Source organism: Elephantulus edwardii, unplaced genomic scaffold, assembly GCF_000299155.1.
Source record: "Elephantulus edwardii isolate Elephantulus edwardi_28Jun2011 unplaced genomic scaffold, EleEdw1.0 scaffold00425, whole genome shotgun sequence".
Classification (NCBI taxonomy): domain Eukaryota; kingdom Metazoa; phylum Chordata; class Mammalia; order Macroscelidea; family Macroscelididae; genus Elephantulus; species Elephantulus edwardii.
This window is the reverse complement of record NW_006400175.1, coordinates 394234-408759: the sequence shown is the minus strand read 5'-3', so window position 1 is coordinate 408759 and position 14526 is coordinate 394234. Positions and strand designations below refer to the sequence as shown.

At 38.6% G+C, this 14526-nt stretch overlaps 1 protein-coding gene across 1 annotated transcript; it reads left to right on the top strand.

Moving 5' to 3' along the window:
• Positions 1 to 210: 210 nt before the first annotated feature.
• On the top strand, positions 211 to 9628 carry BMP10 (bone morphogenetic protein 10). Its single transcript, XM_006902537.1, has 2 exons — positions 211 to 554; positions 8596 to 9628. The coding sequence occupies exons 1-2, from the start codon at positions 227 to 229 to the stop codon at positions 9534 to 9536; spliced, it is 1269 nt and encodes a 422-aa protein (XP_006902599.1). The 5' UTR covers positions 211 to 226; the 3' UTR covers positions 9537 to 9628.
• Positions 9629 to 14526: the final 4898 nt, after the last annotated feature.

The following is a 14526-nucleotide window of genomic DNA, read 5'->3' as shown; positions in this document are numbered from 1 at the left end:
GCAAGATAAGAAAGGTTAGGCCACTATAGAGGATTTTGTTGTCCAATTACTGCAACCTGACTTCAGAGGAGAGAGGAAGAGTGGTAGGGGGAAGGAGAGAGTGAAGGACTTTCCAAACTTGTCAACTCTCATGACATGAGACATTTACACTCCACAAGATAAAACGACCACTTACCGCTCAGGAGAGCTAGACTTTCCTGTTTAGGCTGAGGGTTCGAATAGAGTCATGGTTTCTCCAGTGCTGGGGCTGTGTACTTTCTACTGCCTACTGGTTCACTGGGTTTTTGGCAGTCCCATCATGAACCTGGAACCTCTGGAAGAAGACATGCCACTCTTTGATGATGTCTTTTCAGAACAAGATGGTATTGACTTTAACACACTGCTGCAGAGCATGAAAAATGAGTTTCTCAAAACATTGAACCTGTCTGATATCCCTCTGGAAGACTCAGTCAAGGTTGACCCACCAGAGTACATGTTGGAACTCTACAACAAATTTGCAACAGATCGAACCTCTATGCCATCTGCCAACATCATTAGGAGTTTCAAAAATGAAGGTAAGCTTATATTTTTGCTAATGAAAATCAGCTTGAGTATGTTAAAGAAATAATAAGTGAGCTTATCAGGCATAGGAATGTTATAGATAAAGGTGACTGTAGTTTCAATGCAGTGCTTGGGCAATTTGAACACCAACAGAGAAAATTAATATTGGTCTACTACTGTACTCTTTGTTGCCATTTATCTCACAGACTTCATTTGACTATTAATTTACCATATTTCACTTGGAATGAAATTATAAAAATGGAAAACAAAACAAATGAAATATTGTGATTCAAGTTTTGCTCAAACTTTGGTTGAGCTTCCATTTTGTGATTTCAGGAATGCTCATGCAGAATGAAAATGTCTGTTTTTGAGAGTCTTCCTCAAATTTTGTTGTGTTTGGTAGGCCATTCCATGAATGTAGTTTATAGTTTCTGGGATGTGAATGTGGCCCAATTAATGATCTGTACTAATTACAAGTTCTATGCTTTAAAATATTAGTGAAAAGTGTTTTCTCTTCCTATAACTAACTCTAATGGGATAAAATTAATCCTTTAATACGATTCCAGTTGACCAACTCTTGCCCCTTAGTATACATTCAGAAGCAGTGAGTCTAAAGAAGAAAATTCTTTAATAATTACACTTTAATTATAATTAAAGTTTTCAGTTAGCAGCGCATGTTATGCACTATGCCAACACTTCTTTTACAAAATCTTTAGGCACATATAAAAGAAGATTTTTATTACCATTGGCTAGTCTTGAAAGCAGGAAAGCAGTATCAAAGAGATAGCTCAGGATTTGGGGTTTTGAGAGCTACTAGACTTTTCAGGGAATTTTGGAGGTGTAGTCCATAGTAGGCTTCTCTGGAGATTTGAATTCACTACCTGTTCCTCTGGAGAAAGAAAGGTAGTCTCTTTCCTTGAGATTTACAGCCTTTGAAATAAAAAGCGGAGTCAGGTATGAGATGATTTTGACTTGGCAACAATGAGAGAGAGATTTGATTTTGCAATTGTAAAGAAATAGATTAATTTCTCTGAACTTCAATCTCCTTTTGTAAATTGGAGATAGCTATGTCACACAGTTTAATGACACTAAAGAGGTTATAGGTAAAGTAGATCTTCATTTGCAATGAAATGGTGAACAAAAATTGGTTATTATTAATGCTGTGTTGCTGTCTTTGCTTTGTGCTGTTACGTCAGAACCAACTCAGTTGACCTTCCAACTGGTTTTCAGATGCTGTAAACCATGTGGATCACTGCACATCTTTCTTTCCTAGAACAGCTAGTAGATTCGAATCCCCTGCCTTTGGGTTGGCAGGGTAACGCTTTCCTGCTAAGCCAACACACCAAAATCCCCTTATTAAAAAAGGATTATTTAATATTTTAGATACAGGAGTAGATTTTGAGTAAGAATTGCTTAGTTCTTAAAATATTTTTTGCCTATATATATTAGTCAACTTATAAGACTTAGAATATTTAGCTCATATTTCTATTAGAAATGGCCAATTGAATTTAAAAATTCCATTTGTAGGTGAGCCTAAATGGAAAATGAACCACTGCCTTCCCTGGGAGACTTCCTTTGTGCTTCTCTCCACCAAGTGTCTGGTGCAGAAGTGACTGGAAAACTAGTGTTTGCATCCCTTGGGAAATTAGAACTATTCTCAGTTCTCACTTCTTACACGGAGAATGTGAGTGATCTAGGCCAAGCTATGGAATCTGCAGAATTTATTATTACTAGAAATTACCTGGGACCTGAGCATATCTCTCAATAGAAATCCTGCTTCTGTACCTCTGCTGGTCTGTAGATAGGGCATGTAGCCCTGAAGGTCAAAGTCTTGCACTACACCCTCCCTGTTGGCTGCTCTGGTAGGTTGCAAGAAGTGTATCCTTTGACTATTTAAGTCTTCCTAGTGTAGCTCCCACAGAGGAACAAGGCAATAGTAAGCTCTGGTAGCCTAGTAAGGGAGCTCTGGTGGCTTAGTGATAAGAACCTATGCAGCAATACTGAAGTCACACAGTTCTAATTCACCAGTTACTCCTTGGGAGAAACATGGGCAATCTCTTCCCATGCTAATTAACTGCCTTTGAAAACCCACCAGAGGGGCAGCTATCAGTCAGTTCTAACTCAATGGTATACACCAACAAATGGCTTAGTCCACAACAAGTTGCACTGCCAATCCAAAGAAGCCAATCCACCAGCCGATCCATGGGAGAGAGATAGGCAGTCTCTTGTTACTAGATTTACAGTCACTGAGCTATGAGTTGGTTCCAACTTGATGGGAATGAGTTTGTTTTTTGTTTTGTTTTATTTTTTTTTTTTAACAAATTGATTCCTACCTCCAAGGTGGCAAAATCATGCCTTCAGGTCCTTGCAATGTTACATTTTTACCCTGTTGTTAAGATCTCTGCTCTATGTCTTCCAATGCAAAGTGAATACAAAAGAAATATCTAAGTTTTGGGGGTTATTGTATAACTAAATAGGATAATATTTGTCTGACATATTAAATTAGCTCAAAAAATACTTGTTCCCTTGGTTGGAAATTTAGCACTCCCACACATTACTTATTTCATTTACACTTCCACAGGATTTTGCTAAGGGTAATATTTTTTCCAACAGCTTTGTTCTTTTTGTTGTTGTATGTGTCACTGAATCAGAACCAATATGCAGACAGTAAATTGCTCAGAAGAAGATTTCCCACCTTTCTTGGAGTATCTGGTGCATTCAAATTGGGTGCCTTTGAGTTGGCAGCACAGATCCTTACCCACCAGTTCACCAGAGCTCCCTTAAATGGCTTTACTACAATACAGTAGGCATATGGTAAACTACCCATTGCTGCTATGTGACATTGAATTAGAACCAACTCACATTGCACAGGGGAAGATAGCCCATCTTTCTCCCACAGAGCAGCTCAAATCACCTGCTGGTAGCACAACTTCTCACCACTAAGCCACCAGAGTTCCAAACTACACACATAGAAAGTGTGTAAGTTTTCGGTTTTGGGTATTGTTAGGATTTGTTGGTGCCACTACATCAAAGCTGTGAATGCATCTATTACCATCACTTGTTTCTTTGTGTGCCTTTATAATCCTTTCCTTCCACCACAGTGAATTTTTACTCTCACTTTTTGGTTGTGCAAAAACCAGTCTCTATCATTGCTTTTTTATGTTCCCTGTTAAATGAATACAGTTGATTCCATTCTCATAATGGAAAGAAAGCTTCCCAAATACTCCAGTTACTAACCTGTTTAGTATGCTATTGTTGTTGTGTACCGTCAAGCCAGAACATATCCACGGCTAACCCTCCAGTGGATTTTCAGAAGCAGTTAATCATACAAGAGGACATAGTCTATCCTTCTATGGAGCAACTGGTGAATTTGAAACGTGTGTCGTTGAGATTGTAGTGTAGTTTTTTACCACTAGGCCACCAGAGCTCCCTGGTTTGGTATCAATATACCAATATATCCATAAGTTTGTTCAAGTTGAAGTCCAAGATCATCAATAAATAAATATTCTTAAATGGTTGTGTCTTTGTCAGAGATTTTCAGAGGTTAAAAAAAAAAAAAAAAGCACACACACAAAACCACCAGTTAAGCAGTGGTACCTGATGCATAATGAAAATTTAGTTGGGAAGATCCATTCCTAAAAAGACAAGTACAAGAACGTAAAGGGGGAAGAAATATAGATAGATGATATAGATAGATAGATAGATAGATAGATAGATAGATAGATAGATAGATAGATAGATAGATAGATAGATGATAGATAGAAAGTGCTCAAGTCACTCAGTGGGAAGTGGACTTCCAAATAAGGAAGTGAGGAGAGAGAGTGACACAGGGAAGGATGAGAGCTGAGTCTTACCATTCATTGAGTAAGTGAAGACAAAGCAAGAGGGCTTTCCAGGACTCATAAGTACCCATAGGCAGGAAATCCAGTAAAGCTAAGGAGTTCTGGCAAATGACAAAGAACACTCTCTTGAAACAAGAAGATTTACATTTTATCTTCCAACAACTATTAAATGAACAATTGCAATGTCTCATGTACTGAATAGTAATTACATCTTGATCAAGGGTTGAAGATTTATCAGAGAAGTATCAGAGAGCAGGGAGAGACTGTGAAGATTGTGCCAGCAAGTTCTAGTTTTCCAACTAACCCATCAAACAGGACAAAATATTAAGTTTTTCAAAGTTCATGAGTTTAAATTCACTCTATCAGTAAGTATTTATTTTCCTCTAGCAGTAGGAAAGGTGATTTGTTATGGTACAACAAGAAAGCTATCATATCTAAAGTACTATATAATTTTTACTAATGTGGATTAAAAACAATATATATATATATATCACATTAAAACTATCATTTTGTGACTCCTATTGTTTATAGCAGGTATAAAAGAGATGGTTGTTGCAGTTAGGTGCCATCGAGTTGAGCATGACTCATAAAGATACTGTGAACAAAAGATCTGAACCCTGTTCTATCCTGTGCCATCCTCACCCTTTCTGATGCACGAGAGACCATTCCAGCAGTCGCCATGTCAATCCACCTGGTTAAGGGTCATCCTCTTCTTCTCCAACCTTTCACCCTTCCCAGCTTCATGTCCCTTTTCAAGGAATAGCCCCTCCTAGCACCATATTCAAAGTATGTGAGGTGAAGCCTCATCATTTGTGCCTCCAAAGAGCATTCTGGCTGTGCATCCTCTCCAAGACATATCTGTTTGTTCTCTTGGCCATCCATGAGATGTTCAGTGTTCTTCTCCAACATCACAGCTCAAAAGCATCAATTCTTTTCCTGTAAACTTTTTTCATTATCCAACCTTAGATGTATAGCAAGTGATTGTAAAGACTATGGCCTGAACCAGACACACATCAGTCCTCAAGGTGACATCATTACTTCTCAATAATTTGGAGAGGTCCCTAACTACAAATTTTCCCAGTAGTATGTCTTATTTCCCAACTGCTGGTACTAAGGGTCTTAAATGTGGATTCAAGCAAGATGAAGCTGTTGACAGTTTCAATCTTCTCTCCATCCACCATGATGTTGCCTATCAGTCCAGTGGTAAGAATCTTTGTTTTTTTATACATTCAGATGCGATCCAAACTGAAGACTGCATCCTTCAATCTTCTGCAACAAGTGCTTCAAATTTTCCTCACTTTCAGCAAGCAAGGTGGTGTCATCTGCATACTGCAGGTTATTGATTCCTCCAATCCTGATGCCACATTCATAGATTCCACCTTCTCAGATAATTTGCTCAGCATACAGATTGAATAGGTATGGAGAGAGACTACAACTCTGCTTCACTCTTTCTCAATTTTAAACTATTCAATTCACTGTTATCTTGCTCCATTCTCATAAGAGCCTCTTGGTCCAGGTATAGGTTCTGCATGAAGACAGTTAAGTGCTCTTGGATTGCCATTCTTCTCAGTGCCAAGTATAACTTATTAAGATCCACACAGTCAAATGTCTATGCATAGTCAATAAAGTACAAATAGGTATTCTTCTGGTATTCCTTACTTTCAGCCAGGATGCACCTGACATCAGAAATTATATCCCTAATGCCTGATTAAGACAGATTAGGAAGCAGGAGGGGCCATCTACTTCCTAAATAACAGGCCTTTAAAGGAAGAGGATAGTTATAATAGTGTAGTGATAGGACCCCCTTTGGCCCTTTGGGCTTTAAGCCACCACCTGCCTTAAACCATAGGCCAAACCTCAAGGAACCCTTTCCTGAGGGGGAGAGCAGTAAGTACTGCACATCAAACACAAGCCCGTAAAACACACGACCCCAAAACCTTGAGACTTGCACGTATGAACCACCATGCTCAGGCAGCAAGAAGTCACAGAAAACCTGGGTAGAGTCATCCAGGAACGACCTGGCCGCCTTCTCCTCCCCTTTTCCTTTGGGGCTTTAAGCCACCAGCTGCCTGAAACCCTAGGCCAAGCCTCAAGGGCCTTGCTCCTAGAGGTAAGAGCAGTACTGCATGTCAAACACAGGCCTGAAAAAGCACAGGACCCCAAAAACTGCGGCCCTCGGGCCTGGTTCAAATTGGTTTTTTGTCAAACATTCTTCTAGATGGTATAGCACTGTTCTGTGCATTGCTATACAGAGGTAACTTGTGGTTGCTATGATGCTAAACACTGTGACACTGAGGTGCCAAATGTGGTAATGGTCACCCATGGTGGACAGTGTTTGGTGGAGCTTCTTGATTAAAACAAGCTTGGAAGGAGGTGTGGCATCCACTTCCAAAATGGCTTGCCTCCAGAAACCCTATGAACAGTGCTCAGGTTTTTCATTTGTAGGGTCACTATGAGTCGTTTACAACTCGATGGCACCTAATAACAACAACAACAATGGTAGAACCCAGATTGGAAGTCAGTTGAAATGAAGAAAAACAATAACTGATATCATTTAATAATTAGAACATGGAATGTACATAGCTTGAATCTTGGAAAACTGGGAATTGTTAAAAATGAAATGGAATACATGAACATCAACATACTAAATATTAGTGAGATGAGATGGATCAGCTTTGGCCACTTTGAATCAGATAATCATACGGTATAAAAGAGGTAATAAATACAAAAATAATGAAACCAAGATAAAGGATAATATTGAAGAGTATAATCTGAAAGAGTGATCCAATAAAAATCATTAATTGAATATATAGAAGCACTACCAAAGATGATGTCATATACTTTAATTAGTGTCTTTAAATCCCTTTGATAATCAAATGACAAATGCCTTCAAGGAGCCCATCATAAACACCTATTCCCTAAAGCAAGTGCGTGAAAGCCTTGAACTTACAGTAAAATTTTTAGATAAGAAGTCAATAATGATAGTATTTGGAGGTATGCTTATAAAGTGAATGTACCTTTAACACATTATTTAACAAACATTCTTGAATTTTTCATATGTGATACACCCATTTTGGGACTAGAATTGTAATCATACAACAATTGATCTATCTCCAAGATTTATTTTCTCCCATTCCACCCAAATGTCAAACCCCACTGATTTGTGACCCCACTGATTTATGTCTGTTTTGTTGATCTTGTTAGGCTTTGTTGTCAAGAACAGGGTTTGCTGGGGTTTTTTTCTGCAAAGTTGCTTTTTATTTCCACCAAGTTATTCTACGTTAAATAAAATAGTAAATAAACTTTGTGAGCTATCTGTTGCATCTATTTAACTCTGTCATTGTACAAAACCAAAAATAGATAATTCAGAAACAAACAGGCCAGTATAAAACTTTAGAAATCAGATTGTGGGCAAGATTTGGCCTGTGTGGCACAGTTTGCAAATTCCTGATCTGTTGTTGAGTGACAATAGATTTCAAGTCATAGCAGCCCCATGTGGTAAGTAGAACTGCCCCTTACTGTTCCCTAGGCTGTAATCTCTGTGAGATCAAGTTGTCACATCTTCCTCCAGTGCAGCTGTGGTGGGTTTGAATTGCCAGTCTTTCTATTAGCAGCCAAGCATAGTCCTCATTAATGAAAAGTTTACTGTAAGAATGATCACCACCTTTCCCACTTAATGGATAATCTCTGGTTAGAAAACAGGAGATTGGGTTTCACAATCCCTAAACTCTCAGGTCTATGATGCTATAGTTGATAAGCTACTTAAGCAAGACTGCAAGTTTCCTCTTATGCATTTTGTCATTGTTATGTACCATCGTATTGGAACCAACTCACACCTGACCTTCCAGCAGATTTTCACAGGAATTACACAGGAAGAAATAGCTCGTCTTTCTCCTTTGGACCAGCTGGCGGATTTGAACCATGTGTCTTTGGATTGGCAGCACAATTCCCTACCATAAGAGCCATCAGAGCTCTCATCTGACCCATTTGGTCATATTTTTTTTAAAAATTAATCTTGGCAACCTAACCCAATTTAGCATTCGACTATTGTCCTTTCAGTATTTCTGATTATGAGAACCCTAACATTATGTATACTTTCATTGATCTCATCTCCTTCTCTATCAAGCTTCTACATGGGCATATCCTCTTTTTACATATCTAAGCAACAGTTTAACATATTGAAAAATCTAATTTTTGTCTCTTTTTTTCTCAGATCTGTTCTCCCAACCAGTCAGTTTTAATGGGCTCCGGAAATATCCTCTCCTCTTCAACGTGTCCATCCCTCACCATGAAGAGGTTATCATGGCTGAACTTAGGTTGTATACGCTAGTGCAAAGAGATCGCCTGATGTATGAAGGAGTGGACCGGAAAATTACCATTTTTGAAGTACTAGAGAGCAAAGACGAGAGAGACAATGAAAGAAACATGTTGATTTTGGTGTCTGAGAAGATCTACGGAACCAACAATGAGTGGGAGACTTTTGATGTCACAGATGCCATCAAACGCTGGCAAAAATTAGGTTCATCCACCCACCAGCTGGAAGTCCACATTGAGAGCAGACATGAAGAAGCTGAGGGTCCTGACAGGGGACAACTAGAAATAGATACCAGTGCCCATAATAAGCATGTACCTTTGCTGGTTGTGTTTTCTGATGATCAAAGCAGTGACAAGGAACATAAGGAGGAATTGAATGAAATGATTTCTCATGAGCAATTTATGGAACTGGACAACTTAGGCCTGGATGATTTCTCCAGTGGCCCTGGGGAAGAGGCTTTACTGCAGATGAGGTCAAATATCATTTATGATTCCACTTCCCGAATCAGAAGGAATGCCAAAGGGAACTACTGCAAAAGGACCTCCCTCTATATTGACTTCAAGGAGATTGGGTGGGATTCCTGGATCATCGCTCCACCTGGATATGAAGCCTATGAATGCCGTGGTGTTTGTAACTATCCTCTAGCAGAACACCTCACACCCACAAAACATGCAATCATCCAGGCTTTGGTTCACCTCAAAAATTCCCAGAAGGCTTCCAAAGCCTGCTGTGTACCCACAAAGCTGGAACCCATATCCATCCTCTATTTAGACAAGGGCGTTGTCACCTACAAGTTTAAATATGAAGGCATGGCAGTCTCTGAGTGTGGCTGTAGATAGGAGTTCCGAGGCTTATTTAACAACTGTAAATGTGTATATTGTGTTACTATTTAATGAGATTATTTATGAGGGTGTACAGAAAATACAGGCTTATTGCCTTAGGTGAATAGATAGGCCAGTTCACTGTAGGAAATGCATATTTTGCTGTATACACTGGTCCCTTTCAACATTATTTTCCTTCTGACTTGCTGTTTTCTGACAATGCTGTCTCTCATAGCAAATGGGAAGCCCAAACTACTTGTCTTCTATGTAAATTTAGAAACAATATCCCTAAACAGAAATGCAGTATCAAAAGATATCTGTGTATGTATATGTGTACAAACATGAGTTTATAAATATCTTTTGGTACTATATAAGCTGCTTATAGTTTGTAAATGTATGACTAATTCAAATGTGTGAATATTAAAAGTCAGTGGTGTGATCTCAATCACCCCTTCTCTCTGTAGGATTTGTGTCAAGGCTATTTGTATGAGGTATTTAATAATTTAAGGAGCATGATAGTTCAGGAGTGAACCAAAAGATTGATTGTTCGAACTCACCAGCTGCTCTTTGGCAGAAGGATGTGGCAATTTGCAGCCATAAAAAATTATTCATGAGACAAACTTGTCAACTATAGGGATAAGTTCTGCTCTGTCTTATAGGATTCTCTGAGTAAGAATGTACTTGATGGCAAATAGCAACATCAAGCAAACCACTCTATGCAGAGTCCCTGGATAGTGGAAATAGTTGGAACTACCTGCAGCTGTGTTCACTCAGAAGTGCCTCAGAAGAAAGGCCTGGTAATCTGTTTCCAAAAAAATTATTCATGAAAGATCCTTATTATTGTTAGTGTGTACCATCAAATTGGAACCAACTTATAGCTATCCCTCCACTAGGCTTTCAGAGGCAGTTTTTAATCACATGAGAAGAGCTTGCCCATCTCCCTTTCACAAAGCAGCTAATGTGTTCAAAGAACATGCCTTTGGAATGATAGAGCAGCTCCTTTACCACTAAGTTACCAGAGTCATGGAATATAATTCTATTTTTATACACATGTTATGAATTGGCATTAACATGATGACAACTGGTTTGGGGGTTTTGTTTGGGTTTGTTGTGTTGTTGTTGTTGTTGTATGGAGCATTGTAATTGTTGTCATTGTGTACCATCGAGTCAGAACAGATCCTCCAATGGGATTTTAGAGTCCGTACCTTGCAAAGAAGTTGGTTGCCCATCTTTCTCCTGTGGAGCAGCTGGTCAATTTGAACCACATATCTTTGTGTTAGCAGTTCATTTCATTACCACGAAGTCACCAGAGCTCTCTAATGGAGTACATGTCCTAAATATTGTTGAATGTAAGGGTAGGTTTAGCCAGTTGTGTTTCTGCCATTGGTAAGGGAAACAGGGCTCAGTGGTGTATACTTGAGGGGAGGTACATTTCATTACACAAGCCAAAACCTTTGAGAGGTAACATAAGCCTTAGGAAGACAGCAGCAGTCAATGATCCCACAAGGGACCAAGGTTCTCTTGTGGGCTGCACCTGGCCAGAAAGGAAATCAAGGACCTCAGCCTGAAATCTGTTCCTGAAACAACAGGAGAATTCAGCCATAGTGTTGGCTTTGATATGTGCAGAGGGTAAAGTTGGTGAGAGGAGGTTTCCAGGGGAGAAGAGACATAGGGTCTAGATTCCATCTTCAGGTGTAATTGCAAAATTAAAAGATATTCACATTGAAGAATGTAAATTTTTGGACAAAATAAAATTATTCAAAACTGAGGAAGGAATCAGATGGGATCTGTTTTCTTAATATTTTTCTTCAGTTTTTGCTATTTTTTCTCTTGCCTCTGCACTTCTGCTCTTGATGCTTTCTCTCTCTCTTCTTATTTCTCACATCTTCCTTCTGTTTCCATCTGCTTGCCTTCATGGGCTTCTACTCTTGCTGTGGGTCTTGAAAGAATATGCCATCAGGATGAAATGGGTTAGTGCTTTAATTTCTATATTCTCCCTTGATATTTAAATTTATCATTGTTGTTAAGTGTCATCAAGTTGAATACACCTCCGAATGGCCCTATGAACAAGCTATCTGAACCCTGTCCTATCCTGTGCCATCCTCATCATCTCCGACATGCTTGTACCCATTGCTGCAGTCACTGTCAAGCCATCTTAAAGAGGGTCTTCTTCCCTTTCTGTGACCTTTCACCTTTCCGTTATCATTTATTAAATATTTTACCTGGAAAGAAAGAAAAAAGAAAAATAAGTTTCAAAACAATGCATTCAAACAAAGAAATAGATCTACAAATGACTCAACAGAGAAGACTGTATTTTGGCATCAAATTTGTTCCATAACATTAAGAACTACAGCCTTTCTTTTCAAGGACTTGCCAGGGCTGGGCTCTAGGACATGCAAGTGTTCCTGGCAGGAATAGGTTGATGGTGTGTCCAGCAGTCTTGAACTGTGAGGACGTTGAGATCCTGGCTCCAGTCTTAGCCCCCTGGAGCATGGTCAGGACTGTATGCAGGAGGAGTCTGAACAGAATTATTCTCAAGCCTTCCAAGGACTGGTTCACCCTAGATAAAGGAATGTGGATTCTAATATACTGTCCTCCACTCACCTCCATGGATGCTTCCTTAGGAAGTTTTGCACTTTCATTTTCCTTTAACCTAGGAAATGTCCATAAACTTAAAATTAGCTATAATAGTAAGGGAAGCTACTTTGAAGAATAGTTTGTCCAATATTGATCTCATTTGCATACCTTAATTGATCATTGGTGTCCAGAGTGGATGTCCTAGGGAAATCCACTGCCCTAGGAAGAGTAAAATTTCAACCATGTGTGCAAACAAAAATTGACAATTTGAGATGGCCAAGGAACTTGTAATTGTTCACTTACAGAATAGCCTTCCTATAAAGGTATGCATGTTTGTGTGTGTGCACACATGTCTTTGGCTTCAAAGGGATGTGACGCAGCTCTTAAACTCTGTGGACATAATGTAAACTTTACAGTACTTCTTTTTTTTTGGTACTTCTTATTCTTTCAAAAGGATTCTGTTTTATACACACACACACACACACACACACACACACACACACACACTAAAACCTTGTCTGGTTCATGAGATAAAAAATCAAGAAAAAAAAATTTTTATGCCTAACCCAAGGCAGGAACGTGCTGGTAAATATTTCTTCTGGCAAGAATTTAAAAAAAAATTAAAAACCAAAACACATACAACAAAGAACACCTTTAATTTGTGAGTTTCAATGGTGTGAATGCTCTCACCTGACATAAAAACCCACCGCTTATCTCAAGTACCAATGAAATGTTTAACTGGTTTGTACAACTACTGAAAATGTAATCAGAGGCTCTCAACCCATGAGGGCCAGTGTGCCACTGACACAACTGCAAACAGATGCCAGAACAGGAACAACAACGTGCCAGCTACCCAGTTCCCCTTCCTCAAGTTCTCCAGGGTTCCTGTCACCTTTCTACCTGTGGGCACTTAACATTACTATATGGTCTAAGATGAAAATTTAAGCTATCAGCAATCAGATGGCATTTCCAGATATTTCTTTTTTTCCCAAAGTACATACAACTTGTGTTCCCATGATTTTTCTGCTTCATACAGAAAAAAGAAGAGAAAAAACCATGTAAAGACCACACTGGTTATTCAAATACTGCATTTTCAGTGGGGGATTTTTCTTCATCAAACCCCGTAAAGAGACTATAAGAATAATTTTTCTATGATCCCCTTCATTCCATGTCCCATCAGACCCCTCATAATGTGTCTGCACCTCTTCCATACCACTGCATCAACTAAACTATTAAATTATCTGATTCTCAGCAAAGGTCTCCTCTGATCAACCATCCTACACTAGACCCTTCAGCAGTCTTTTATAACTGAATTATCCTCACTGCAATGCATAAGCTATAGAAACTCTGAGAGGCCCTGGGGCAGAGACTGGCAGCTAGTAACCAAAACAGTGCTGTAAAAGCCTCTAAGATTCCTCCTATTTATTGATTACTCTATTTATTTTGTAATATAGTGTAGAATACCAAATATTTTATTTTTATATTTGAAATTCCCTCTTGGAAAAAAAAAACTGTGCTTTTCAAATAATGCGCTTCCTCAAACTACGGCTTATTTTTGGTAGATGATCTGCTTCTCATCTCTCTTAGCATCTGGACACTTCCTGTTATTTTCTGCAATCTTGCCATAACGTGCCATAATTTTGTGCATTTGTCTCTCATAGACATAATGTGATTTGTACAATGTAAACTGAAATGTAAGCATTCATGAAAACAATTAACCAATGAATGAATATGTTGTTGCTTAACCTGGTGTTGGTTTTATCATAGGCCCTGTGGATTCACAAAGGGCATACCTATGAGGGGAAAACATTGTCAGACTGCAAAGGAATATGAACGCTACTCAGAGAACTGAGTGGGCATCTGATTGAGTCTTTTTGTCTTTCAAGGTAAGTGCTTCTTCCTCTGACCTTGTCCGTTGCTTTCACCGATCCATCAATTTAAAAGTCCATTTAGATTTACCAATGATTTCACAGAAGGCCAAAATATTAACTTAGCCGTTTCCAAAAGAATGTGCTTCAAAGTGGCTACTTCTTCTATTTGATACAAATATTTTTGGCCTGGGAAATGAATGGAAATCTTTTTTCCAGAATTGTTAGTAAACATGTTGGTGTTCTTTGTGAATCTTTATTCTTTGAGGAGGAAAATATATTTTAATATAAAAAAGTTTTACATATTCTTACTTGAGTCATTAACAGACTCTAAAGCAAGCAAGCACTGCTTTGGAAAAAAAAAAAACATTTTGTCTATAGCACAGAAAGGTCATTTTTCCTTTTAAGGTTTGTGGGTCTTTTCACAGAGTCCTCTGTGATCACAGTTGGGTTTTTTTGTTGTTGTTGTTGTTTTGGTTTTTTTTAAGGATTTAATTTTTTTTTTAAATTTAGGTTGTTTATTTTTCATTTCAATGAACATCTACAGAGATTTTGGGATTCCA

Coding starts and splice junctions, on each gene's coding strand:
- BMP10 (XM_006902537.1), top strand. CDS start 227: ATGGTTTCTCCAGTGCTGGGGCTGTGTACTTTCTACTGCCTACTGGTT. Junction 555..8,595: donor TAGGAGTTTCAAAAATGAAG/GTAAGCTTATAT, acceptor TTTTTTTCTCAG/ATCTGTTCTCCCAACCAGTC.